Source organism: Rattus norvegicus, chromosome 15 (genome assembly GCF_036323735.1).
Source record: "Rattus norvegicus strain BN/NHsdMcwi chromosome 15, GRCr8, whole genome shotgun sequence".
Taxonomy (NCBI): Eukaryota; Metazoa; Chordata; class Mammalia; order Rodentia; family Muridae; genus Rattus; species Rattus norvegicus.
The window spans coordinates 51,619,947-51,645,371 of record NC_086033.1 but is presented as its reverse complement, the minus strand read 5'-3'; the positions used below and the strand labels follow the sequence as shown (position 1 = coordinate 51,645,371).

At 49.3% G+C, this 25,425-nt stretch overlaps 3 protein-coding genes across 9 annotated transcripts in view; 2 read left to right on the top strand and 1 right to left on the bottom strand.

The window, feature by feature from the left end:
- The first annotated feature begins 230 nt into the window (after nucleotides 1-230).
- Nucleotides 231-7,036, top strand: C15h8orf58 (similar to human chromosome 8 open reading frame 58). 4 transcript variants are annotated; one of them, XM_063274432.1, is made up of 7 exons: nucleotides 231-2,520; nucleotides 3,956-4,431; nucleotides 4,792-4,932; nucleotides 5,073-5,175; nucleotides 5,320-5,432; nucleotides 5,630-5,733; nucleotides 6,129-7,027. In XM_063274432.1, exons 1-7 carry the CDS (start codon nucleotides 2,472-2,474, stop codon nucleotides 6,394-6,396), a joined length of 1,254 nt encoding a protein of 417 aa, XP_063130502.1. In that variant the 5' UTR covers nucleotides 231-2,471; the 3' UTR covers nucleotides 6,397-7,027.
- A 424-nt stretch (nucleotides 7,037-7,460) lies between these two features.
- On the top strand, nucleotides 7,461-22,853 carry Ccar2 (cell cycle and apoptosis regulator 2). 3 transcript variants are annotated; one of them, XM_006252268.5, is made up of 21 exons: nucleotides 7,461-8,340; nucleotides 8,650-8,743; nucleotides 8,941-9,032; nucleotides 9,473-9,564; nucleotides 9,769-9,883; nucleotides 10,052-10,181; nucleotides 10,363-10,459; nucleotides 15,116-15,235; nucleotides 17,204-17,426; nucleotides 17,502-17,615; nucleotides 17,909-18,072; nucleotides 18,469-18,640; nucleotides 18,866-19,093; nucleotides 19,190-19,426; nucleotides 20,007-20,151; nucleotides 20,494-20,576; nucleotides 20,914-21,060; nucleotides 21,172-21,283; nucleotides 21,363-21,551; nucleotides 21,663-21,868; nucleotides 22,087-22,853. In XM_006252268.5, the coding sequence occupies exons 2-21, from the start codon at nucleotides 8,686-8,688 to the stop codon at nucleotides 22,129-22,131; spliced, it is 2,769 nt and encodes a 922-aa protein (XP_006252330.1). In that variant the 5' UTR covers nucleotides 7,461-8,340; nucleotides 8,650-8,685; the 3' UTR covers nucleotides 22,132-22,853. The 3 variants fall into 3 exon arrangements, with proteins under 3 accessions (XP_006252330.1, XP_017455191.1, NP_001163943.1); XM_017599702.2 differs by having other exon boundaries at nucleotides 7,650-7,781; nucleotides 20,497-20,576; NM_001170472.2 differs by having other exon boundaries at nucleotides 7,709-7,781; nucleotides 22,087-22,847.
- A 189-nt stretch (nucleotides 22,854-23,042) lies between these two features.
- The window catches only part of Bin3 (bridging integrator 3), a 38,856-nt gene continuing 36,473 nt past the window's right edge, over nucleotides 23,043-25,425 (bottom strand). Inside the window, exon 9 of one of the 2 annotated variants that reach the window (NM_001013186.2) lies at nucleotides 23,043-23,893. In NM_001013186.2, coding sequence (NP_001013204.1) covers nucleotides 23,747-23,893 — 147 coding nt within the window. In that variant the 3' untranslated portion in view covers nucleotides 23,043-23,746. The remainder of the gene's footprint in view (nucleotides 23,894-25,425) is intronic. The other variant, XM_039093514.2, reaches the window with a different exon arrangement.

The following is a 25,425-nucleotide window of genomic DNA, read 5'->3' as shown; positions in this document are numbered from 1 at the left end:
CTGTGTTCTAGTTCTTTCTGTTTTGGAGAGTAAGTTAAAAAATGACAGATTCGTTAAGTGGTCCAAGAATCTAATGAACTTCCCTTCAAACAGCTGGGAGAGTGCCTTTCTAAGCCACACAGTCAGATAATGGTGGCTGAGATTCTAGGGCAGTGGTTCCTAATGCAGTGACCCTTTAATACAGTCTCTTATGCTGTGATGACCCTCAACCATAAACTTATGTTCATTGTACCTCTATAGCTGAATTTTTTCTACTGTTAGGAATTATAACATAAATATTTGCAGGATATCTGATATGCAGCCCCAAGGTGGTAGAGACCCACAGGTTGAGAACCCCTGCTCTAGCGCATCATTCTGCACATAGTAGGGATGCTTGAAACAGTCCATCTGCATCCTCACAGCTCAAAGGCAAGTCTTGCTGGCACCCTCATTCTACCAACGAAGGGACTGTGGACAGGGAGGACATCTAGTTAGTGAGGGGAAGGATCAGGAAAGGAACCAAACCAGAGCCTGTTGTTTTAGTTCTTGGTCTCACATCACTTGTCCCATGAGTCAAGCTTGGTGCTTTCAGGAAGCCAGCTTCCTGAATTTGGGGCTTCCCCACTGGAGGTAGAAGGACCATGGCTGTGCATGGACTGCTTGAAGCAGCCACAAACAGTAGAGCTGTGATGCTTCTTGCAGTTCACTCCAAGGGGACATGATTTTCCAGGTGGAGGTAGCCAAGAAAAGAGATGTAGGCAATGGCAGGTACTGCAGGGACATTCAAGGCTTTGGGTAATGAGGAACTGGCTGGGTTCTGAGTGAGCTTCAGTCAGGACATTAGATGTAGAGGGAAGTCTAGCCCACCACATCAGGTCCAGTTCTCATGAAGGCTGTAACAGATCAGACCTGGCCCAGCCATGCACAAAGGGGCGGGGCCCTACCTGTGGTGGGGAGTGTGTTGGGGAGTGTACTTAGTGAAGTGTGTGTGGGTTCTTTGTGCTGAGACACTGCATTCCTGCAGGCCTGGCTTCCTGTTTCTAGATGCATTCCTGCCCTAGTCACCACGGATACTGCTGCTTGGAATCTGGGCCCCACATTTTCCAAATTCAGGGCAAAATCAGGCAAAGGATCATCCTGTTTTACTTCCCCACAGTTTCACCTTGGGGGCGGGAGCCGCCTGGCTTGGCTGGGAAGCTTGCTTCCCTTGATCTTCTTGGACTTGGAGAAGGCAGTACAGCCAGGCCCAGCATCCTGTTTCCCTCGTGTTTAAAGGACAGGGATGGGGGTGGGGTGAGGCAGCCAGCAACCCTGGGAACTCACGCTGCAGGAAAAGGGCTTGACCTAAACATCAAGGTTCTGAAGATGACAGAGGACCGCAACTCCAGCTCTCATCTTGCATCTGAGCCGGGGGAGGGGGAAGGAGGGAGCTCAGTTTCCCAACTTTATAGTACTAATATTTGATTGTTGGTGGCTCTCTGACAGAGAAACCAGTGGAGAGCTTTTGGGGATGGAATCTAGGAAGAAGCAAGGAGAGTGGCGGAAGACTTCCACTGACTTCCAGTCACCCTTATCTGCCTCTAGGGTGTTTGAGGCCAGCTGAGATTTTCCAGTCCTTATTGGCTTCTGAGAAAGGGGATGTTTCCCTAGAAGCCCCAGTACCATCTGGTAGTTGACCATCAGCTGCTGCCTGGGCTCCTTTTATAATGGGGTTGAGGTGGAGTGGGACCAGGCCAAGGGTGGTGGCCGCTGGGGTCAGGGAAACATTTAAACTTCTGCTTAGCCTCCAGGCTGTGGTTCACCTCTTGCTCACACACTGCAGACCCAGATAAGACAAGAGGTTTGGGCTGGGTAAGGGGTTCATAAGTAGCTCTGGACACAAGTGCCTTGCAGTGAGTACTCGGTAGGTTTTCCGAGGGCACAGAACCCTTTCCCCTTTCTGAGGGTCCTGCCCTCAAGTCATACAGCTGTGAGGCCGGATACACTCTTAATCTGCCTTCTTCCCTCCGCCAGCACTGTGGGGTTCCATTTCCTTCCGGGCTGTTGTGAGTGCAGCTCTGCAGCATTAGTCAGGTTCCAAGCTGCAGCAGCAGGAACATGAGCAACGCGAGCTGTGTGTGTGTGTGTGTGTGTGTGTGTGTGTGTGTGTGTGTGTGTGTACCCCGCTCAGCCAGCCCGCTATAGTCCTTGAGTGGGTACACTCTCCTCCAAGAGCACTGAATTGAGAGACTGAATTGGGGTACTTCTGCTGCTAGGTCTAGGGGGATAAGATGCCTAGGGAACGCAGTTTCCAGACTGACGTTGCTTGGGTCAGCGCCCTCCACCTGCGTGCCGCGCCCCGCCCCGGCCCGCCCCCCGCGGGGAGTGTCTCGGGACCACGCCCAGCTGGGCAGGGACCGGCGGGTTGAGCTGCTTGAGCGCAACTAGGGACTTGGAGGACGCCCGGGATCACTCCGGTGCTGTTGCAGTGGTTTCCGCGTCTGAAACACGCCATGCTGAGCCGTCGCCGCGTCTTTGCGGTGGAGCAACTTGGCGGCCGGGGTGAGTCGCGTTGCCTCCTACCCATTCTCCAGACCCGCTCGAGCGACGTCCACCGGCCGCACCCCCTCGTTTCCTTGCTTTGAAGGAGTAGAGTGAATAGGCTTGGGACGCCATACACAGTGCAGATCCTCCGGGATTTGCGGTCAATCACCCACCACCCTTATCCTATTGGTCTGTGGTCTCCTTCCCCCTAATCCCAGTTGTGGAAGCTTCTATGTGAGGTTGGGTGATTCCGATATCCTTGCCCCAGCCAGCAGTCCTTTGGTGGCCACAAACTCATTCTCGGGGATGGTTGGCGGGCATAGGCTTCCTGGTACACTTTCTGATCCAGAGGGGACCGGCTGGCATCCTCTTCCCACCAAAGCAGCCCAAGCTTCTGCCTGATTCCTGTAGACCACCCAGACCATAATAACCCCTGGCACAAACGTGGTAATAAATGAATGCTAGACAAGGGGGCGTGGGGATTCGTGCCTATAATCCCAGCACTTGGGAGGCTGAGGCAGGAGGAATATTGGGAGTTCCAGCGCAGTTTAGGATACAGAGTAAAACACTATTTCAGAAACAAACTAAACCAAAAATCAGTTTCCTTGTTTTACTTAATTTATATTTAAAGATTTTTGTTGTTGTATTTAAAATTTGGTCTTTTGTTTGTTTTACCGGTGTGGACTGGCCAGGGAAGTCAAAAGAGGGGCTCAGATCCCTTGGAAATGGACTTAAGAACATCCATGTAGGTGTTGGGAACCCATTACCCATCTTCTGGAAAAGCAGTCAGTATTTTAAAATACTGAACCATTGATCCAACTCCAAAAATTTCCCCCATTTGTCACATGATCCTCCTTCCTTGCTTAAAAAGACAAAATTACCCTAAATGATTATAATTGCTATTATTTTTGTGTCTGCTGCTGCTTTTTGTTTTGCAGTGAGGATGGGACCTGGTGCCTTGTGCATGCTCTGAAAGCTCTCACATTGTCATATCCCAGCCCCAGCTGTTGTCATTTTTCTAGTGTCCTCATAAATTCCAGCAGATACCTCATCCTGTTTCCTGGTGTACCAGGGACTCCAGAGAGCACTGTGTAGCTCCGGCCTTCACCTTGTTCTTTCTCTTTCCCATATCCAAGAAGTCTGAGGCTCTTAGACTTGATTGTTTCAGCTGAACCTTAGTTAAGGGTCTGTTAAGCTATCTGCATCACTGATTGTCACGACTTGCAAGGACCTTGCCTACCACAGGCTCAAAGTGTAGGTTTCTGTTGGCGGTCAACAATTGTTATAAGAACACCATCTAGACTTATCTTCCAAGCAGGGGTAGAACTGTATATCAGTGGTGATGTGGATGTCCTGTGTCCTTGTTCACCTCTGGTACAGGACATACCTCCTCAAGGGAATGCTGGGAGCGTCGAGGGCATCCTACCCAGGTTGATACAGATTCTCCTTACAGATGGGGCCTTTGAGGACCTGGCACAAGGCTGTGTGGTGCCAGGAGTCACTTGCACCTACAGACGGATACCAGACAAAACTCACGGGTGTTCATTGGACTTCAGGGAGGGACGGAGTGAGCTGAGAGGTCTGGAGAGACAGATGCCACTTCTGAAATTGGCTTCCCAGGACTCAGGCATGGAGATGGTGGTTGGGGACAGCTCCTTGGCTACCTTATCAGGACTTTCTCAAGATTCTCTAAACCTTGAGCCCATGGGGAGCCCTGAGCTGCCTCCTGCCCCACTAGACCGGCTGCTGGCCAGACGAAAGCTGGAACAGGTGCTGGAGAGGTCTCGAGAGTTTCCCAGCTTGTCTGGGCGGCATGGCTCCCTGCAGCTACAGAACAAGCCTGTAGGTGGAGTGTCCATCTTTGTAGGAGAACAGGAGTCCACTGAGGCAGATACTGAGCTAGAGGCTAGTCTGGAAGAAGCAAAGGAGGTAAGTATTCATCTTGGCTAAAGTGGAGTGGAGTGGGGTGGCGAAAGCCCTGAGGTGTGGCTTATGGGGACCCTTTCCCCCATTTTCCCTGGAGCTCTCTCGGGGCGGGGCGTTCCTTGCCCCTAATTGATGGTTGTGTCATTGCTTTTTGTCTCACCTCTGCACACAGCAGTAGCCACCCCCACAGAGGCAGAAGACAGGTATGGCTGCCATGCTCAGCTGGCCACTGGGGAAGCCAGCCAAGTGTGTCTTTCTTGGCTTGTCTGCTAGGTCCTATTTTGTTGGCTCAGCACAGCCTAACTATCCAGAATGGGAGTTTGGCTGACCCTGAAGGTCTTCCTACCTTAATGTGTCCCACAGGTGGGTAGTATGGAGTCTGGAGCCTCTACCTGCCTCCCCGGACAGGGCTTGCGTTACCTGGAACACCTGTGCCTTGTGCTGGAGCAGATGGCCAGGCTGCAGCAGCTGTACCTGCAGCTGCAGACCCAGAGACCCTCTAGGGTGAGTGATGGACAGGTGCAGGTGGCCAGGTCACCTAGTGAGGGAAGTAGGGGAGGGGGTGGGACCCTGGAGCATGAATGCCTTCTGAACAGGCTCAGCTTTTGAGTGAGTCTCTGCTTGTTCTATCTCGCCTGTCTCAGGATCCTGAGGAGGAAGAATTGGCTCCAGTTCTTTCATCATCACATATCCCTGACAATAGGGTCCAGGGGCACAGAGAGGAGCTGAGCCAGACAAAGGATCCAGGTAAGGGGCAACTGTGTCTTCCTCTGCATTCTGCCTGCCTATGTGCCTGCCCGGGGTCCCATCAGCAGAGCTCCTGAACTGTAGCTTAGTGGGGTGGCTACCTGCTTGTTTCTGGCCCCAGATAATAAAGTTCTCTTCCTGAAGGTGCAGAGGCAGCTTCACTCCCACAGGTGGGTGTGCTTGTTGACAGCCCCTCCAGTCTGCCAGAGGCCTTGCTGGAACCAACCCACATCCTTCCACCCTCCCAGGAACACAAGGTAGTGATGGATCTATGTTAATCAGGTGATAGAATGGTACAGGGTAGGGAACATGGGGATGTGTAAGTGTCCCCCAAATCCAAGTTTTAGGAAAATGACAGGATTCCAGTTTGGAGCAGGTGATTTGCAGTTAAGCAGCTTTATTAGGGATGTATATAGATGCTTTTTATGACGAGCTCTTATTCTCTGTTCAGCAGGATCTCTCCCACTGGGATAAGGTCAAGGTTCTGCTCAATCGGATCCGTTGGAGGAGCCCTCGACTTCCTGAGCCTCCTGTTCCCCCTGATAGTTCTGGACCCAGGTGAGTCTTGTGCCTGATTCAGGTTAAGGGAGGGAGTGATGGGTCAGGATGTTGATATTGTCCTGTCTTGACAGTTGTCATCTTAGTCCCTATGGAATCGGTGAGACAAAGTATAGGAGAAGATGCTCCAAGTAACAGGAGTAGTTAAGATGCCCCATTTGTTGGTGCAGAGAGGGAAGACTATGTAAGATTGGGGACAGTGGCTTTCCCGAAGCCACAACCAGATTGTGGGCAGTGTGTTCATCCTCACCGGTCAAGGCCTCACTCTTTAACACTGAAATTTAGGGGCCGGTGAGGTGGACACACAAAGTATTTTATTGTGGGTGAAGTCTGTCACAGTTGGCAGCTTCTCCTCAGAAAGTAAACAATGCCTTCCTGTTTTTTTTTTCTTCCAGTCTGACTTTCCTTTGCTTTTCTATAGGATGGAGTTCAGGAATCTCTCTGAAAGGACTCCAGGCCATTCCCAACGGAAGATCTTTATTCCAACATTGGTCGTTAAGAAGCCACGAGCAAAAAATCTTTCTGTATGACCTCTTGGCACCTGAGTGGAGAGGATTTGCCAAGAAGTCCCTCACATTTTGGCTTACTGCTGCTTCTCTGCACTGCCAGGAGAAGCGATTGGTGCTTTCTCCTCTTCACGGTGAAGGCCAAGTCCTTCTCTAAGCATCGAGGCAAAGAGCCCTGGTTTCCCAAGAGGCACTCAAGTGCAGTTTCAGCACTCTTCCCGGGCTCTTCCTCTTTGTCATAAAGCTCTGGGCTTAAGCAAAGTGAACTGACTTATTTATCAGGTACTCACAGAGTATGTTAGTATGGGAATGTGTCTGCATGTTGCAGATGTATGTCTATGCTATCTTTGTTGGACTTTTGACTGCCTGAATCCAATCATCTGATGGAATAATTTGTCCAAAGGGTTGGTGTTTTGGGTGTCACTGGAAGGATGGCACTGATCTTCATTCCACAATGAACAGTTACTGATGTGGATTTCTTCCTCATACCGGAGACAGCAGCCCTAGGACCAAGAACAACACTGCCTTGGGTACCTTTGTCATAAGTCATGGCTCTGGAGCACAGCCCTTGAAGACTGAATGAGGAATTGGGGGGGGGGGCAGAGATCATGACCATTGTGAGGAACAACATATAATTTGCAAGGTCAACTCTAAGATGCTGTGTTGTATCCTGGAGTTTAGACCATAGCAAAGTCTCTTAATTTCTGAGCCACAGCTTCCTACTTGGGATGATGCCTGCCTTACCTACCTCATAAGCTTGTTAGGAGATAAAGTAACATTAAACCTTCTCAATGTGTGCTGTGACTGTTTAGTGAACAAGAAAGGGTGTGCTGCTGGAGAAAAACAGGAATGGAGAGATGAGAGGCTACTGTTAAAAGGTGTGAAAACAGCCATGTTTCTGGCAAGATTTTGGATAAGCCATTTTATTGAGATCTTGTACATTTCATATTTGGGAGTTTGGGCACATATTTCTGATATGCTTACCCCTTGCTGGTGATGCAGTCAATAGAAAGGCAAGAATAGGGACGGGGGTGGGGTGGGGAGGATCATTGACTTTAGTAAGAATATCCCCTGCAAATGGCCCCTGAGTAGGTATGCTCCTCCTCCAGCCAATGGAGGCGCTGCTTCTTTTGCTGCTGTAGTCTTGGGGGGTTAGTAGAACACAGCAGGGTGTATAAATGGTAGTCTCTTCCATGTGTTTTAGGGAGGGGTCCAGTTCCAGTCATTTTGAGACCAGGAACTAATGGTTCGAGACTACTTTTCTGATGGGACACTTGAGAGAGGACACCACCGAGCTCAGCTTCCGAAGGCATTATCGGATCTGGGAAGGCGCACTTCCGTTCCACAGTTGGAGCGGGATGGCAGGCTGGTGTGGGGGAAGGGAGAGGTCGATGGAGAAGAGGGAGGTACCATATCCGGGAGAGTGGCAGCTTCCGACCAGTGGTCGCTCTTCCGGAGAGGCGTTTCCGGTGGTGGTGGCAGCAGCAGCTGCGGTGGTTCCGGGTGTCTTTGTCCCCCTGGTGTCGTGGCCCTGGCCCGCAGGTGGGTTGGGGGCCTCTCGCTCTGCCTCTGCCTCTCAGTCTCTCTCGGGTGGCGAGGCCGCGGGGTCCGAACAGCGAAGATGCGCCAGTCGCGGAAAGAGCCGAGCCCCCTCAGGACTGCAAGCTCCGTCTCCCTGGCAACGGCCTCGGCCCTGGGGGCGGGCGGGAGGAGGAGAAACCTCGCGCCGTGGTCCTCCCACGGTGGCCTCTCGGTGGCCCGGCCCGGAAGGCTCTGCGCAGGCGGCTGCGGAGGCCGGAGTCTAGGGTCGGGACCTAGGAGGAGGGAGCGGCGTGCAGGCCGCTTGGCGAGGGCCGGCTGGACAGCTCCCTTCCCACCAGCGGGTCTGAAAAGACGCCTGGCGGTCTTCCGGGGAGAGGCCTGCATCACCTTCCCGCTACTCGCACCTCCATTTTTTGCCCCGGCCCTGTGTGGAGTGTTTTGGCGGATGTTTTTGAATGAATGACTGCCACCGGAGCTCTTCCAGTCCTCACTCCGCCAGCCTCTCTAAGGGTGCCAGTGGCATAGTGAAAGGAGTGCTAAGTTGTTGGGAGACCTGGGTGTGAGTCCCGCTCTGTCACTATCTGGTTTTGTGGCCTTGGGCAAGTCTCCTGATCTCAAAGCTCCAGTTTCCTTGTCTGTAAACCAGCATGTCATTAGCACCCACCGCTAGGTTATTGTGAGAACAAACTGGAGTAACATAATTACCTATTTCATTTCCTCTTCTACATCCTCTCCATTCCTCCATTTTAGGACCCACCTCTTCACCGTAAAGCTTTACTTCATTAAGATTTTTCATCTCTCCCCCTAGCCCCGTAATAGATGGAAGTTTCCCATTCTAGCTGTTAACTTCTTTCTCTTTTGATTGAAGGTTTCCACCCAAGACCTTGAAAGGACAGCATTCCAAATGTCCCAGTTTAAGCGCCAGAGGATCAACCCACTTCCAGGGGGACGGAACTTCTCAGGTGCTTACCTGCTTACTGGTTACACTCAGAATATGCTCTAGACTCAGTTTCCAAAAATATGGCTCGGGTGTTTCCCTGAATATCTGATTAGCTGGTTGGAGCCACCTAGACCTCTGGGATTACAGGATCCTCTGGCTATCTTCTAGCACTGAGGGTAGTAGGTGCAGTTGCTGGAGGTTGCTTCTCTGTCCCCATAGGCGCAGCTTCAACATCTCTTTTGGGTCCTCCTCCTGGTCTGCTTACTCCTCCTGTGGCCACAGACTTGTCCCAAAATGCCAGGCACCTTCAGGTATGTTGGGTGCCCTTTCTAGTGAGTTCGTTCCCCTTTGGGGTTACTGTAGTATGTTTGGATGTCTGTTGTGTGTTGTTTCTCGTTACAATGGTCAACATCCCTGGCTTTTTGCTTGTTTGTTTGGTTTGGTTTTGTCCTTTTGTCCAGTGTTGGGGATCTCAAATACCTCTTAGGTTGGGGAATCTTTAATATCTGGCTCCAGAGAGATCTTTTGGTGCCTTTTGGGATTAAAGGACTGAATATCCTAGAAGGAGGAAAGTCATGAATTAGCTTCTCTCCTCTTTATAGACAGGTTGTGTCCACTATGTTTCTTTCAAGGTGAATTTTCTTTTAATACTATGAGCCAGGTCCCTGTGGCTAGAGATGAGGCTCTAGTGGCATAGCATGGTTCTGTTCAGGTGGCTTCCTGTTGCTTTTGACCTATTCTTCTCTTGCAGAGTGGGGAGAAGCAGCGAGTCTTCACTGGCATTGTTACCAGCTTGCATGACTACTTTGGGGTGGTAGATGAAGAAGTCTTTTTTCAGCTAAGGTAGGCTTAAGGCTAGTCTCTGCTGAGAATGATTGTTGAATTCAGTTCTGTCTCCATGCTGGTGGGCCCCCTCTTTAAAGCCATTGCTTTGCTATTTTACTGCAAGGGATGAGAGATTTTGATGGAGAAGGTCTCCCTGGGGGCGGTCAGGATAACTTGTACAGGGTGCCTCCTGATGGGGCCTCCCCATTTGTGTGCTGGCAGTGTGGTGAAGGGCCGACTACCCCAGCTGGGTGAGAAGGTGCTGGTGAAGGCTGCGTATAACCCAGGCCAGGCAGTGCCCTGGAATGCTGTCAAGGTGCAGACGCTCTCCAACCAGGTATTTTTCTTTCCTTAGCATGCCCACTGCAATGGGAAGGAGAGGAGGAAGTCCTGTGGCCTGACTTTTGAGCACAATCCTTCCTTTTGTTGGGGGGTGGGGTGGGATAGATGTCTCTTCATGCTATCAACCTGGGGATCCCCTGAACTTACTGGCTATTTTCTTTAGCCCTTACTGAAGTCTCCAGCACCTCCCCTTCTACATGTGGCAGCTCTGGGCCAGAAGCAAGGGATCCTCGGAGCTCAGCCCCAGTTGATCTTTCAGCCTCACCGAATTCCCCCACTTTTCCCTCAGAAGCGTGAGTACTGGTGGCATGCAAGTTGGGGTGTGACTTTGTGGGTTAGTCTGGAGGAAAGGACTTGTTCCTTTCATATAGATGCTCTCAGAACAGAAGGGTGTACTTCTCTACACAGGAAGAGGAGTAGGAAGCTGGACAGGGTTTTAGGGCTTTTGAGTCACTGGCCATTTCCTTTCTTCAGCTCTGAGTCTCTTCCAGACATCCCATACACTTCACCTGAGCCACCTGAACAGATTTCCTGCTCGGGGTCCTCATGGAAGGCTGGACCAGGGCCGAAGGTAAGAGGATGAACAGGCATTACACTTCCTTCTAGGGACCATGTTCCACCTTTGACACCTGTTGATACTAACATCCCTTTCTGTGGACACACAGAGTCTAGTCCCTTTTCTCTGAAAGGCAGACACATTGAAACATACTTAACAAATACAGCAACTTTATACACTACCTCAGCAAAGCTGAGGTCTAATACAGTTTATATTTCAAAATGTCACATTGACAGTTTTTGTTGTTTTGCTCTTTTGAGACAGGGTCTCACTGTGTAGTTCAGCCTGACCTCATGGAGATCCTCTTTCCTGCCTAGTGCTGGGATTAAAAGTGTATTCGCCCACATTTGCCCAGCTAAAATACTTTATTTTTAATCAAGTCTTATGTAGCTTAGGCTGGCCTTGAACTCAGAATGTAGCTAAGGATGACCTTAAACTCCTGATCCTCTTCCCTCTTCTTCACATGTGCTGGGTTTACAGGTGTGCGGCATCACCCCTAGCTTGGTTATGCAGTCATTTTGCTACCTTTCTGGTTTGAGATATTTTGCATGCGCATGTGTATGTGTGTGTTCTATGAATTTGTATCAAGGTGTATGCAAGTGTATGTGAGCCAGGAGGTCAATTCTATGTGTCTTCTGATGTACTCTGCTGGTTTTTGTTTGCTTTTGTTAGAGATAAGAGTCTCACTGGAGCTTGCCGTTTTAGCTATGTTAACTGGTCAGCGCGGTCAAGAGATCCTCCTGTCTGCCCCTTCCAGGGCTGGGATCATAGACTGTGTTAGCTTTGACATGGATGCTGGGATCCTTTGGTAGCAAGCATCTTCACTCACTGAGCCAGCTCCTCAACCCCAGATAGTTAAAAAGTATATACTTTCGTCTTTGTTTGTAGTATTTAACACACAGATACCAAGAATTATTACAAGAAAATAGTAACATTAAAGAAGGGATTGTTGGTGTTGGGGATTTAGCTCAGTGGTAGAGCGCTTGCCTAGGAAGCGCAAGGTCCTGGGTTCGGTCCCCAGCTCTGAAAAAAAAAAAAAAAAAAGAAGGGATTGTTGCAAAATGTTTTAGTTCCTAATTAAGATGACTTCTTTTGTACACTTTGTGTAACAGTGTTACAACACAGAGGCTACAATATATTCAGTAGTTCAGGATTTGTCCTGTGCCAACACTTTTCTTGGCCTTAATGTGGAGCAAGAATGGTCTATTCAGGCACTTGAGACGTCCTGTGGTTCTTTATCATTGCAAATTTGGGGAATTTCCAGGAGCATGCTCATTGTGTCTCAATTCTCATCGCCTTTGTGCTTTACTGTCCTTGAGAGTTTTTGTTTGGCTTCTTATAATAGAAAATTCAATATATGCAAAGGAAGTGGAAAAAGAAAACGAATCTTCAAGCTGTTACCTGATTTACACAAGCAGTATTACCTGTCTTCTTTCTTGTTTTTTTGTTTTTTTCGGAGCTGAGGACCGAACCTAGGGCCTTGCGCTTGTTAGGCAAGCGCTCTACCACTGAGCTAAATCCCCAACCCCACCTGCCTTCTTTCTTAGTTCTATTCCTCCTTTATCTCCTTGTTGCTTGAATTTGTCTTGTTTTGGTTTTGTTGATAGAAATCTTGAAACTGATTTAGATTGAAATGTCAGAATCTTGACTATACATTTTTGATCTCATAGCACCCTGCTTTTGTAAGACTGTAGAAAGTTCCCTTGTGCTGTGATTTCTTTGAAATAACTACAGAAAGGGAACCACCCTCTCTTCCATGTGCTGATAAGAACTGAGAAGTACTTCAGTGGGAAACACTTGGAGTAAGCATGGCATAACCTGAGGAGAGTTCAGGGGAGGTGATGTAGCCAGTGCCTGTGCAGAAGCTAGCATTTGATCTCTGGGAAAGGCTGCTGTGGATCCCATGCAGATTGCCTGGCATTGTTCTCTACATGGTCTCCACTTCTCCATTCCTAAACTCATACATGGCTTGCTCCTAGTCTGTGAGCTTATGAAAGCCTCCAGGACAGACCCATAGCAAGTATCTTGAAGGTTTAAGATACCACTGGTTGGAAACCATTGACTGTGGGCCTGGTGTTTTCAGTTGAGTTTCCACACGTAGCTGCTAGTCGAATTTGATTGCCTGGCTCTGGAGTACCACCTGCAGTGTATTACTTTGGCCAAGGTGCTTCAGGGTTACGGTTTTTAGAGAATAGACTGAGTAGGAAGAGTGGCATCAGGGAAATCTGCCAATTTATAAAGGATTTGACCACAGGGGTGGTTTGCCCATTAGACCAGCTTTATGTTAAACTCCCAGCTTTGGGATGCAGGATGACACTGCCATTGGACTGCTCTTGTGAGCAGCTGAGGTCTTGTGAGCAGCAGGCCTGGTCTCTGCTGCTCCACCACTAACATGTTTCCTGCTGGAGGTGGGTCACAGGTGATTAGGAACGGAAGGCCAGCCCAAGCTACTTAAGACCTTGTCTCAAAACAAAAAGAATAGAAGGGCAGCATTGGAAGGTAAAATTCTAGCCTTCTGAGTGTTCTATTGTTGACAGGGAAGTAAGAGTTTGGCAAGTGTTTTTTGCATGGAAAACAGTCGTGTTGTACCTTTCTTTGACCTTGCTAGTTTCTTTCTAGCTAGTACATGGTCTGTGATATTCAAAGTCCCACACTGTAGCATGATCTTTAAAGGTTTGTTCTCTCACACCTGTCAGATATCTAAGTACGCTTTGAGAAGCACACTTTGATTACATCTCCATTAGCCTACTGTCCTCTTGCCCTGAACGTTCCTCCCCTCTACCTCTTTTTTACAAAAAGAATATTCTAAATTTTCCCTGACAGTTTCATGATGCATACAAGTCTCTCAGTCATACTACTCCAGTCTTCCGCTCCTCCAACCTCCCTAACAGTATCTGCTTATCTTCACGTTCTGTTTTTTTTTAACCTACTGAGTTCCAGTAATGCTACCTGAATGCTCCAGGTGTGGGGCTATCCACTGGAGCATGGGCAACCTACTGGAGAACACACCACCACAGAAAAATTGCTCCCTCTCCCGATACTAACTCTATGTCCTTTTTTGGCTCACTACACTACTTAGTTTGTTATTTAGGGGTTGCTTACATGACCAAGGGTGGGTGTTATTTACTGGAGCAAGTTCAGCTTACCAGTGGCTATACTACTGAGAACTAGGACTTTCTTGAAGCTTCATCTTGGTGACTGCCTTCGTGATTAAATCATTATTATAGTTAAATTCAGTTGTCAGTGAGGATGCATGAACTTGATTATATGGCTTGGTATTTTTGCTTTAATCTGCTCCCCCCACCCTCCCCAATTTCTTGGAATAGTTTTTCAAGGGTAGAATTAATGGAGCAAAAGGTATTGCTTTGTTTTCTCCTCCTTTTTCAAGTTAAAAATATTTGTTTTTATTCTTTAAAAAAATTGAGTTGTGCATGGTGGCACATGCTTTTGATTCCCGCACTTAGGAGGCAGAAACAGGTGGAGCTATGTGAGTTTGAAGTTAGCCTGGTCTGCAAAGTAGGTTTAGGACAGCCGAGGATACACAGAGACCCTGTGTTGAAAAACCAAAATAAAATAAAAATTATTTTGGGTCAGGATTGGTGGTGTATATCTTTCATCCCCACACTTGGGAGCAGAGGCTAGAGGATTGATGGCCATTAGTTCAAGGCTAGCTTGGGCTACATGGTAAATTTGAGACCAGCCTGGGCTACAGAGTAGAAGACTATCTCAAAAATTCTAAAACATGGGCTGGAGAGATGGTTCATCAGGGAAATGCACCTGCCACTAAACCTGATGACCTGATTTGATCTCTGAGACCCAGAAAACTGAAGGAGAAAACCAATTTCCACATGTGTATCGTGGCATGCTTATGCACATGCATAAACCATAATAAAAATCTAAAACACTAAGCCTGCAGGACACTCAACAGGTAAAGAAAGGTTCTGGAGCCTGTCTCTAGCCATGATATTTAAATTTAAAAGATTTATATTTATTTATTGTTGAGCATGTGTGTGTGGAGATCAGATGAATGCAGAGATTAGGCCTTTCCTCCCACCATGGGGTACGGGATCAAACTCAGATCACTAAGCTCTTCCTCAAGTGCCTTTATTTGCTAAGCCATCTTGCTGGCTCATCTCTCAGTATTTTAAAGCTGTTCTTTTTTTCTTATAATAGCCTTTTGTATATATGCTGTACCTTGCATTTATATTATTAAATTATTAGAGTTTACTTACCTATTTTAATGTTTAATAATCTGTCACATATTTGCTAGCATGGCTTCTTTTTGTATGTGTGTGGTGCTGGACTTGAATCCAGGGCCTCCCATAGTTTAAGCAAGTGTTCCACCACTGAGCTACAGGCCACCTGTATTCATTTCTTTTTTTCTTTCTTTCAAGATTTCTTTATGTATGAGTGTTCTATCTGTATATACACCTACGTGCCAGAAGATGGCATGAGATCCCATTATAGGTGGTTATGAGCTACCATGTGGTTGCTATGAACTGAACTCAGAACCTCTGAAAGAGCAGCCAGTGCTCCTAACCCCTGCACCATCTCTCCAGCCCCTGTATTCATTTCTTAATGTTGAGGACTCAGGTATTTTCTAGTTCTTGACATACTGAATACATGTGTAACAATATGGTTTCTTATTTCTGCTGATGGGTCAACCTCCAGTGACGACTATGACTCGAAGAAACGCAAACAGCGGGCTGGTGGAGAGCCTTGGGGTGCTAAGAAACCTAGGCATGACCTGCCTCCTTACCGGGTGCATCTCACTCCCTATGCTGTGGACAGGTGAGTGAAGGCTGGGGAGGGCTTCAGACTTGCACAACAATGGTTTTTAGGGTTAATGAGATAAGGTCTGTTTGGACACATGGGAATGTGTGTAGTCAGGTGGCCTTTTCTACAGCTAATTGACCAATCTGTGGGAACCTGCTGCACATGGCTTGGTGTGTCTTCGAGTAGGTTCTGTGTTAAGCATATTAGTGAATCTTGTTCTGTATGTATGCATGTTCATTTGTTCATGTGTGTTGGTTCACATGTGTCTTTGGGTGCATGTGTGGAAGGAGGCCAGATGATACCATTCAGATATCATTCCTCAGGTGTTGACTAGCTTTGTACTTTGGAGACAGGGACTGGCTTGGGAGTTGCCAGGCAGACTCAGTTGTCTAGGAGCTGCTTGTTTCTGCAGATGGGAGCTACCATGCCAGCAAGTTTTCTTTTTGAGTGCTGGGATTAAAGGCGAAGGCAGGTGCCACCATACCTGGCCTGGTTTCTAATTTTGATAGCTATTACCAGTTTTCTTTCAGATGCTGTGTCCACTTACATAGCCACCATGGTGCAGGGCACAGTCTTTGTCTGCTGTACCTTTGCCAACACTGTTTTCATATACCTTTTCTGTTTCTGTTTTTGTTTTTCTAGACAGGGTTTCTCTGTGTAGCCCTGGATGATCTGGGATTCACAGTGTAGACCAGGCTGGGATTAAAACTGTGCACCAGTACACCCGGCCTTCATGTACCTTTTCATTGTAGATTTGCTGGTGAAAAGTGCTATTCTGGTTTTCATTTCTAATTAGCAGTGAGTCTGACAGTCTGTAAAGAATGTTTTACATTTATTAATTTTCATGAGTGTGTATTCACGTTTGGGGGCTACTGTGAGGAAGTCAAGGGGGAAACTCTGAGGGGTTGGTTCTCTTCTTCCAGCATGTGGGTTCCAGGGATTGAATTCTGCCGTTAGGATTCTTTTCCTAGGCTTTCATGTCATCTGTGTTTATGTTCTTGGGAAGGACTTGTCATGCAGGTTTCAGTTTTTCCTAGGACCTGAGATTTTTGTTACTGACTAGTGAGTTGTTTATCAAGACCATGACCATTTCTGGGGCTTGAGAGATGGCTCAGTGGCTAGGAGTCCATACTGCTCTTTTGGAGAACATGAGTTTAGTTCCAGCATGCACATGGAGCAGGTAACAACTGCTTGGAACCTCCAGCTCCAGAGGAATCTGATGCCTCTGGGAACCTGCACACATGTGCACATACCTATACATAGACATACATAATTGACATAAACCCTTAACAAAAAAGGGACTTGACCATTGTGACCGAATATTATGATTTCTTTTTCTTTCTTCCCCAATTTTGCTTTCTTTGTTATGGGGATTTATAAGTCAAGTGGTCATATGGGGTCCATCCTTACACCTAGGGAGATCCCTTATTAGAGTCTTTTTTCTCAAGCCGAATAAAACCCTGTTGTGGTCTTTTGCCGTTCTGTTTGTTCGTTCATAGATTCATTCATTCAGTGTGTCAGTGTATGTTGTGGGAGGGGTTGGCACACATACCTGCCAGTGCACATATGTGAATCAGAGAACAACTCTAAAGTTGGTTTTCTCCTTCTACCTTTGCATGGAGTTTGGGGATGAATAGGCTTGCACAGCAAATACCTTTACCCACTATAAGCCATTCTGTTGGCCCTGCAGATTTGTTTAAAAGAAAACTTTATATATTTTATAGTTTGTGTGTATGTTTTGCCTACTTGGATGTATGTAAGTGTATCCCATGTGTGCTTGGTGCTTACAGAGGTCAGAAGAGGGTGTCAGATCCTCTGGGACTGAAGTTGCAGATAGTTGTGAGCTGCCATGTAGGCTCTGTGAACTAAACCTGGGTGTCCTCTGTAAGGGCAGCAAGTGCTCCTAAGCTCTGAGCTTTCTTTCCAGTCCCTCTTCTGACGCTGGGTGTTTGCTCAGTAGTTTCCCTTACTGTCTTTCTACAGTCCCACCTGTGACTTCCTAGAACTGCAGCGACGTTACCGCAGCCTGTTGGTCCCCTCAGATTTTCTTTCCGTTCACTTGAGCTGGCTGTCAGCCTTCCCACTGGGCCAGCCCTTTTCCCTCCACCACCCGAGTCGGATCCAGGTCTCTTCAGAGAAGGAGGCAGCTCCAGACACTGGTGCTGAGCCCAGCCCTGAGGACAGTGACCCCACTTACAGTTCCAAGGTCAGTTGACTAAGCTCTTGTGACTTATCACCTTGCTAGGACAGAATGTGGCTGAGCACCTTTTCCTCTACACAGGTGCTGCTGCTCTCCTCCCCAGGCCTAGAGGAGTTCTATCGTTGCTGCATGCTGTTTGTGGATGACATGGCTGAGCCAAGGGAGACACCAGAGCATCCTCTGAAGCAGCTAAAGGTAAGAACTGGCTTATAGGAGGCAAGACATGCTGGCTGGTCAAATCTGCCACATTTTTAGCAGCTAGGCTCCTGTGCATTAACATAGAAATTCGGTGTTTCAGAGCTGAAGGCCCTCACTTTATACAGGAGGATAGTATAGAGATGCTTCTTCTGAAGAGGAGTCAGGTGGCTGGTTTGAGTGAATGGCCCTAGAGCCCTAGGTGGTAGTCTTAACTACCTCTTGCTGGGCAGCAGCCTTGCCTTACTGTGGGAGACACAGGCCATGTTTCATTATTCCCAATCTCTCTGCAGTTTTTGCTGGGCCGAAAAGAAGAAGAGGCAGTGCTGGTTGGGGGTGAGTGGTCTCCTTCCCTGGATGGCCTCGACCCCCAGGCAGACCCGCAGGTGCTGGTGCGCACAGCCATCCGCTGTGCACAAGCCCAGACTGGCATTGACTTGAGCACCTGTACCAAATGGTGAGTGGCCTTCCCCATGTGGCCAGCTCGCTGTGGGGTGTCAGGAGCCTGGCTTCTGCCCTCTGGGTTCTCTCCTGCCACAGCTCATGCCTGCCTACTCCTAACTGCTCATAGATGACTGAAGAGCCCAGGGCTGTGAGCATTGATGGCAGCTGACCCCCAAGCCACACCCAGTACTCCTCAATGCCTTGGTGCTCCTATGTGCTGTCTGCTTACTGCGTCTCCCTGCTGCCTAACCACTGAGGCCTTGGCGTGTGGCTTTATGTCTGTGCTCATGGCCTGGCATGCAGCATGTGTGCATGGAGTGCTGACTGGAAATAGAAGTACTTGTCTGTGAGTGCAGTACCTGTGACTATGTCACAGTTAAGGGCTTTCTTTTCCTTTTGCTGTGACCAGGTGGCGTTTTGCTGAGTTTCAGTATTTGCAGCCGGGGCCGCCCCGGCAGTTACACACAGTAGTGGTGTACCTGCCAGATGTGTGGACCATCATGCCCACTTTGGAGGAGTGGGAGGCACTGTGCCAACAGAAAGCCACAGAAGCAGCTCCCCAACCGCAGGAGGCATCAGGGGTAAGGCTGGGCCTTAGAAAAATGCAGAGAAGCTGGGCATGGTGGCACAAGCCTGTAACTCCCACACTGGGGAGGTGGAGGCAGGAAGACCCATAGTCCAGAGTTCAAAGTTGATTTCACCTTCATAGTGAATCTGAGGTTAGCCTCTGCTACATGAGCCCCTGTCTCAAAAGTATGTGCCTCGACTGCAAGGCCCAGAGGGTCACATCTGAGCTATTGTCATAGGAGGCAGAGGCTACTGAACAGGCTCCTGACGTGTCAGAGCAAGCAGACACTTCTAAACAGGACACAGAGACAGCAGAGGCCACCACACAGCAAGATGTGGACACTGAGCTCCCAGAGGCCCCTCCGCCTCCTCTAGAACCTGCGGTGATGGCACGTCCTGGCTGTGTCAACCTGTCTCTCTACGGAATTGTGGAGGATCGGAGGCCAAAAGAAAGGATCTCTTTTGAGGCAAGTGCAGGAGAGAGCTCATGAGTGAGATAAAGGAACAGTGTGGCATACTTGTCCTCTTCCCTGATGCCATGCTCCCTGCGCCTCTCCTAACAGGTGGTGGTGCTGGCCGAGCTGTTTGTGGAGATGCTGCAGAGGGACTTTGGCTATAGAATTTATAAGGTGCTGCTGAGCCTTCCAGAAAAAGTTGTGTCTCCTCCTGAACCTGAGAAGGAGGAGGCAGCCAAGGAGGATGTGGTCAAAGAGGAGGAGGCTGTCAAAGAGGAGGCAGTGAAGGTGTCCAAGGATGAGGTACAGAATGAGGGCACAGCTGCCGAGGCAGACAGCCCACTGGTGAGTACTGCTCTCAGCCATGGGCTGGACTGAGGCCCACACATTCATGCTTAGTAGGATTCAAGCCCCCATGTGTGTCAGGCACTGTTCTGGGCACTCTGCATGTCTGCTTGCATTGCTTCTTTATGTTACCCAGTTTTGGGGGATGGACTGAGACCCAGGAATAGGAATCTCTGCGTGTAGCCACACAGCTAGGAAGTGGTGTGTCCAAGGTGAGGGAAGTGTGTCTGATAGGCCATGGCGGCATAGAAATGACAGTCAGAATGCTCAGGAATTAGGATTACCTGTTAGGACAAACTGGCTTTTAGCCATTTCTAAAATGTAACTCGGCTTCTTGTCCAAATATGTCATGTACACGTAATTGCTTAATTATGTGTACAACTATGACTGACTCCTGAGAAGTACCTCAGGGGTCTGTGTGTGCCCTTGCTGATCTGAATACTGGTATGGTTAAATCCCCATGAGCATGTAGTGGGTCAGAGTGCCCACCAGCACTTGAGTGCCCAGCTCATACTTGAGTGATAGCAACTGTTAGTGTTACAAGAGTCCTGCTCCTTACCACCTTGGTCTGCTTCTCTAGAAGGAGGATGGGCTTCTGCCCAAACAGCCCTCTGCAGGGGGAGAAGAGGAGGAGAAGGCCCGGGGTGAGGCAGCTGAGGACCTCTGTGAAATGGCCTTGGACCCAGACCTGCTGCTTCTGAGGGATGATGGAGAGGAAGAGTTTGGTGTGTCTGGGGGTAGTGGCTCTCTGGGGCTGGCTGTGGTAACTTCCTCTTAGGCAGTGGTTCTCAACCTTCCTAATATTGCAGCCTTTAATATAGTTCCTCATGTTGTGGTGACACCCCCCCCCCCCCCCAGCCATAAAATTACTTTCGTTGCTACTTCATTATTGTAGTTTTGCCACTGTTATAAATTGAAATGCAAGTATCTGCTGTGCAGGACAGCTAAATGCAACCCCTGTGAAAGCTGTTCAAGCCCCAACAGCTTCACAGCCCAGGGTGAGAACCGCTGCCCTTATGGGTGTAGCGCATCATCCTTGCTAGATGCTGAGCTTGGGATTTCTGTAGCAGGAGCAAAGCTAGAGGAAACGGAGGTTCGCTCTGTTGCCTCCAACCAGTCCGAGATGGAATATTCTTCTCTTCAGGACATGGTAAGACCTTGTCTCCTTTTGTACCTGGTGATGGGAAGCTTAGCCCTTCCTGGGTGAGGGTTGCCTACCAGTGACTTCTTCCCTAGACAGGAGACCAACTGTGTGGTTCTTGACTCATGGAGAATACTCCATTTTCCCAGTCAGGGTAGATCAGAGAGAGATCCGCTTAGGGAACACATCATGTTCTGGAAATGTGCCCACAGAAGCCTGTAGCCCCAGCTCCAAGCTTCCACTTATGAGGTCTACCTGTTGCCGTCAACCCAGCGCCTGGCTGTGTGTGTACTATGCCCTTTAACTTTGAAAGAACTGTTTGTAAGCCTGTTTTTCTGCTTTGTAGCCTAAGGAGCTGGATCCCTCAGCTGTGCTCCCCTTGGACTGCCTTCTGGCTTTTGTGTTTTTTGATGCCAACTGGTGTGGCTACTTGCACAGGCGAGACTTGGAGAGGATCCTCCTCACCTTGGGGATCCGGCTCAGTGCAGAGCAGGTAGTCTCTTCTGTCTCACCTGTCCTTCTGGAGGCCTTTTCAGAGCTCTTGCAGGCTTCTGGTCTCCCTGACGCAGGTGTGTGGCCAGTAGGTGTCCTGTGTTTTCTGTAGGCCAAACAGCTGGTTAGTAGAGTGGTGGCACAGAACATCTGCCAGTATCGGAGCCTTCAGTATAGCCGTGCTGAGGCGCTGGATGACGGGCTTCCAGAAGACGTGCTCTTTGGTACGTCTTGTGCTTTGTGGCTGTCAGGGAGTGGGGCCATGGTGGGCCATTCTCCTAAGATCATGCATATCTTTTCTAGGAAACCTGGATCTACTGCCTCCTTCAGGAAAGAGCACAAAGCCAGGTGCTGCCCCCACAGAGCACAAAGGCCTGGTGCCCCACAATGGTAGCCTCATCAATGTGGGAAGCCTGTTACAGCGTGCAGAGCAGCAAGACAGTGGCCGCCTGTACCTGGAGAACAAGATTCACACACTGGAATTGAAGCTTGGTGAGTGTGCTGTCACAGCCACTAAGGGGACAGCACTCTTTAGGCCTCACACTTTTGTCCCAATGCACCAGCTGACTGAGCCTTCCTGCCATATTCTCACCTACCTTTCAGAGGAGAGCCATAACCGATTTTCAGCCACTGAAGTGACAAATAAGACACTGGCAGCAGAGATGCAGGAGCTGCGGGCTCGGCTGGCCGAGGCGGAGGAGACAGCCCGGACAGTGGAACGACAGAAGAACCAGCTCCAGCGTCAGATGCAGGACTTCCGCAGACGCCTGACCCCACTGCACCTTGAGATGCAGCGGATCGTTGAAAAGGTAGGATGGCTAAAGGATGGCCATGGTTCCTTTTGGTGAAGCCACAAGAACCGTAGAGTGGAGCTAGCCTGTGTGTGGAGACAGCTGGCCCTTCCTTGCTGTACTGGTCCTCTCTCCACTGGGCTCTTAGGAGACTGAGCTGCTCCCAATGCTCCCTACTCTAGTGGCAGGACATGGGAGAAGCCTTATCCTCATCGTTGCTACATGTGCTCACACAGGCTGACAGCTGGGTAGAGAAAGAGGAGCCAACGCCTAGCAACTGAGTGGCTGCCTAGTGAGGTCTGCGATGGAGCCTGATGACATTAGAGACCTTTGGGTACCAGAAAGCAGCTGGAGCAGGGCCTGGGAGCCATAGCAGGGGTGGCTTGAGTTCTGTGCTCAGCCTCTGTAGGGAACATCAAACTCTCAGTATGGGGTTCGTGCTGTGTGGATGGATGTGTAAGGAACCCCAGTTCCAGCTACAACTAAATACAACATCTTTTGCACCCCTAGAATGTCATTTTGCCCTCAATCTTGGAATTTCTCCCAGGGCCCTTGTAGTCTTGTGCTGTCTCCTGTCCTTGTCCATTTTAGAGCAAGATGGGAGGAAAAGGCTTTTCCAGCCCAGAACAAGGTCTAATGCCAATAAATGGGAGGAATGGGTGTAGAGTCGGTGCAGCCAAGAATGTTGGTCCTCTGGGCGGCATGAGTCCCGCAGGCTCTGTTAGGTGATAGAGCCCATTCTGGGAAGCACTTGGTGTTGGGTCAAGGTCGCCAATAGAACACTGTGTCCCAGCTGCCCCAACTTGCCAGAAGAACCAGCACTTCTCTCTCCAGCTCTTATGTTCAGATGTGGTATTGGCCCTGGCCTAGCCCTTTCCCATTTCCCACAATTCTTGCCTCTTTCCACAATTCATGGTTTCAGTTTGACTTTGTATATAAAGTTGTTGTTTTTTTTTTTTTTTTGGCTTTTTGTTTTTTAAATAAACCAAAGTGAAAAACAAAACAAGTGTCTGTCCATGTAGCTCTCCTCTTCAAGTTGCCTGTGCCCTCCCCGTTTGCCGATTCTCACTTCTCTCTAGAAGGTAGGCGGGCAGTGAGTGCCACAGGTTGTGACTGAGTGAAGGCCCTCTGCCAAGTTGGGTGTGGCAAAACTGTGGCAGCTCCCTCTTGGTGTCAGTTATAAAGTACACTATTGTTTTACTGGAAAATTTTACTTGAAAATAAAATTCCAATAACAAGTGAAAATAAAGCTCCAGTAATTCAGGTTAGACAGAAGCCTTGCTCTGAGGGCAGTGGCTCAATGTGTGCCATTTTCTAGTGGACAGATAGAGACAAAGTCCCAGTTCAAAGGAAGGTTAAACTCCTGGGGTTTGTCCCTGTACTGGACCTAGGGGGGACCAGCGTTGGTTGAGTTGGTGTGAAGGGCCCATCAAGGCTGAGAGACCAGAGTTCTGCTACCCAGGGCACTGTGCCTCACCCAACAGTCTAAAGAGTCCTGAGGGGATGGTGGCTTTCCTAGAGTAGGTCCTCTGGAGGTAGACAGCTAAGGCCTCAAGTTACACAGGAAGCCCAGGCCCTTCCAAAGGCTCCTGTTGGCCAGATACTATACCACACTCTGGACGGTTCTGGAAGTAAAATGGCCCCAGGGTTTTTCTACATTGCTTATCAACATTGGACACAGGGAAACAGCAGCCTGTGAGGCTCCTAGTATCAGGCTCAAGGAAATGGAGACATTTAAGTCAGAGAACTGGCAAGGTAGAATAGTGGCCACCTGTCTCCAACTGGCTGGCCATTGGGAGGTCCATGAATCCATGCCTGCTAGGATGCATAGGAGCAAAGCCTATGCGAATGCCATCTGTGTCCCAAAGAGTCCAAGGACTCCTGAGGGACAGGGGCTCAGTCATCAGCCACGATGGAGAGGGCTCGGAGCTCACTTAGTTTGGTCTCATTTTCCCGTTCTCGATGCTCATCCGAATGGCCTGGCTGGTCAAGCTGCTGGGTCAGGTCTCCAAAGATCTTATGCATTTCCGAGTAGTAGATAACCTGGGTAGGAGGCAAGAGCTGTTGGCAGGAACCAGACTCGCTTTTACATAGCACCCAGTCAGCAAAGCAGCTGAGAGGCACAAGCAGGGCCTGGTTCTGGGTCTATGGGTTGCTCTGGCTGAAGTGGGTGGGGTGTGTGTGTCTCTCACTTGCTCCATCACTACCTCTCAGATCTCACCCTATCCCTCAGCAGTCCAGAGATGGATGGGGGAACCACAGCTGGGGCTTTTGGAAATATTTACTGCAGAGAAAGGTTTGTTAAGACCAAAAATAACTAGATGGGGCAGGGAGACTATGCATTTGAGGGTGCCAGAGGGCAGTATGTGGGTAAGGGCAGGCCTGGGGTTTATTGCCTTTACTAAATGAGGAGAGGAGCCAGTGGCTTTTGGTCATGGAAAAAGGACACAGCAGATACTGGCTCCTCAAGTCTTGAGAGCTGGTTCTAGAAGTCAAGTTAAGGGAGGTGTCAGCTCCCCAGACTCCACCCCTTCCCAGTCTTGCTAGTTACTGCATGCATGGATGACTAGCAGCATGGGTCCTTAAAAGCGCCCGTGATGCAGTGAGAGTGACAGGATGTGAGGCAGGTCCAAGAGCCAAGGGGTTTCTCTATATGATGGATGGTGACTTTTCCCTAGAGGTCAGAGGCCATTTCTGCCTCAGTTTCCACTTCTTGACATGACAGAACATACTCATCAAAGTGTCCCACGTTCTTCAAGCACCTCAACTTTGAGATGTCTCTAGGATTCTCCTTCCATCTGAGAAACTAGAAGATGGGGACTGGGAGGGTGGCTGTGCAGCAAGGGCCGGTGGGAAGTGGTATCCTAGGAAGTCTCTTTAGAACCCCTGGCTAGGTTGCACTGGGCTGTACTGGGGGCCCCGATTCACTGCCTTACACAGTGCCTGGTGAGTCACGGGAGTGCTCACTTCTCTAATGACTAATAGCAGTAGCAGCTGGGTGAGAAGGAGGCTGGCACAGGGGGGAGGCGGTAAACAACTCTGGCTATCCTGCTGCTTGGTTACAGGGTACCCCATAGCCTGGGCACCCTGCAGCTTCCTCTAAGGACTTGGGGGTGGGGATGGTGTATGCAGCTCACTGAAAGCAGAGGCAAGTGTCAGTGAAAGAGAGCAGGCCAAGATCCTCCCCTCTAAATCCACGCCTCATCCAAACAGGGTGCAGGCTGGAAGGCAGCCCTCACCTGCAGTCACAACAGGAGAGCATCCTCCCCTTCTGCTGTCTGTCTCACTCCCTAGAGAGCACTGGACTGAAAACACGGATCATTAGCAAGTCCAGGCTCCCATCCAAACCTTGCCTGGGCTTCTTGGTGGGCATTCTACTGCACCGCTTTGAGTGTCATTCCAAATGAAGTCTGGTTAGTGGGAACCAGGCTTTACCCATGGCCACGGTGACAAGAAAGCAACAAGGAATGATGGTGCCCACTGGAGGGCAGCAGAGGTGCAGCTAAGACCGGAAGCGGAGCAGGCAGAGCTTGGGGATGAGAAGCCTTAGCTGGATGGCCAGTTAGTGTTAGAGT

Bases quoted from the DNA above. Each gene is read 5' to 3' on its own strand.
- C15h8orf58 (XM_063274431.1), top strand. From the start codon at position 2,472: ATGCTGAGCCGTCGCCGCGTCTTTGCGGTGGAGCAACTTGGCGGCCGG. The intron at 4,432-4,791 runs GTAAGTATTCAT...TGTGTCCCACAG, and splicing joins GTCTGGAAGAAGCAAAGGAG to GTGGGTAGTATGGAGTCTGG. The intron at 4,933-5,072 runs GTGAGTGATGGA...CGCCTGTCTCAG, and splicing joins AGACCCAGAGACCCTCTAGG to GATCCTGAGGAGGAAGAATT.
- Ccar2 (XM_006252268.5), top strand. From the start codon at position 8,686: ATGTCCCAGTTTAAGCGCCAGAGGATCAACCCACTTCCAGGGGGACGG. The intron at 9,565-9,768 runs GTAGGCTTAAGG...GTGTGCTGGCAG, and splicing joins GAAGTCTTTTTTCAGCTAAG to TGTGGTGAAGGGCCGACTAC. The intron at 9,884-10,051 runs GTATTTTTCTTT...TATTTTCTTTAG, and splicing joins TGCAGACGCTCTCCAACCAG to CCCTTACTGAAGTCTCCAGC.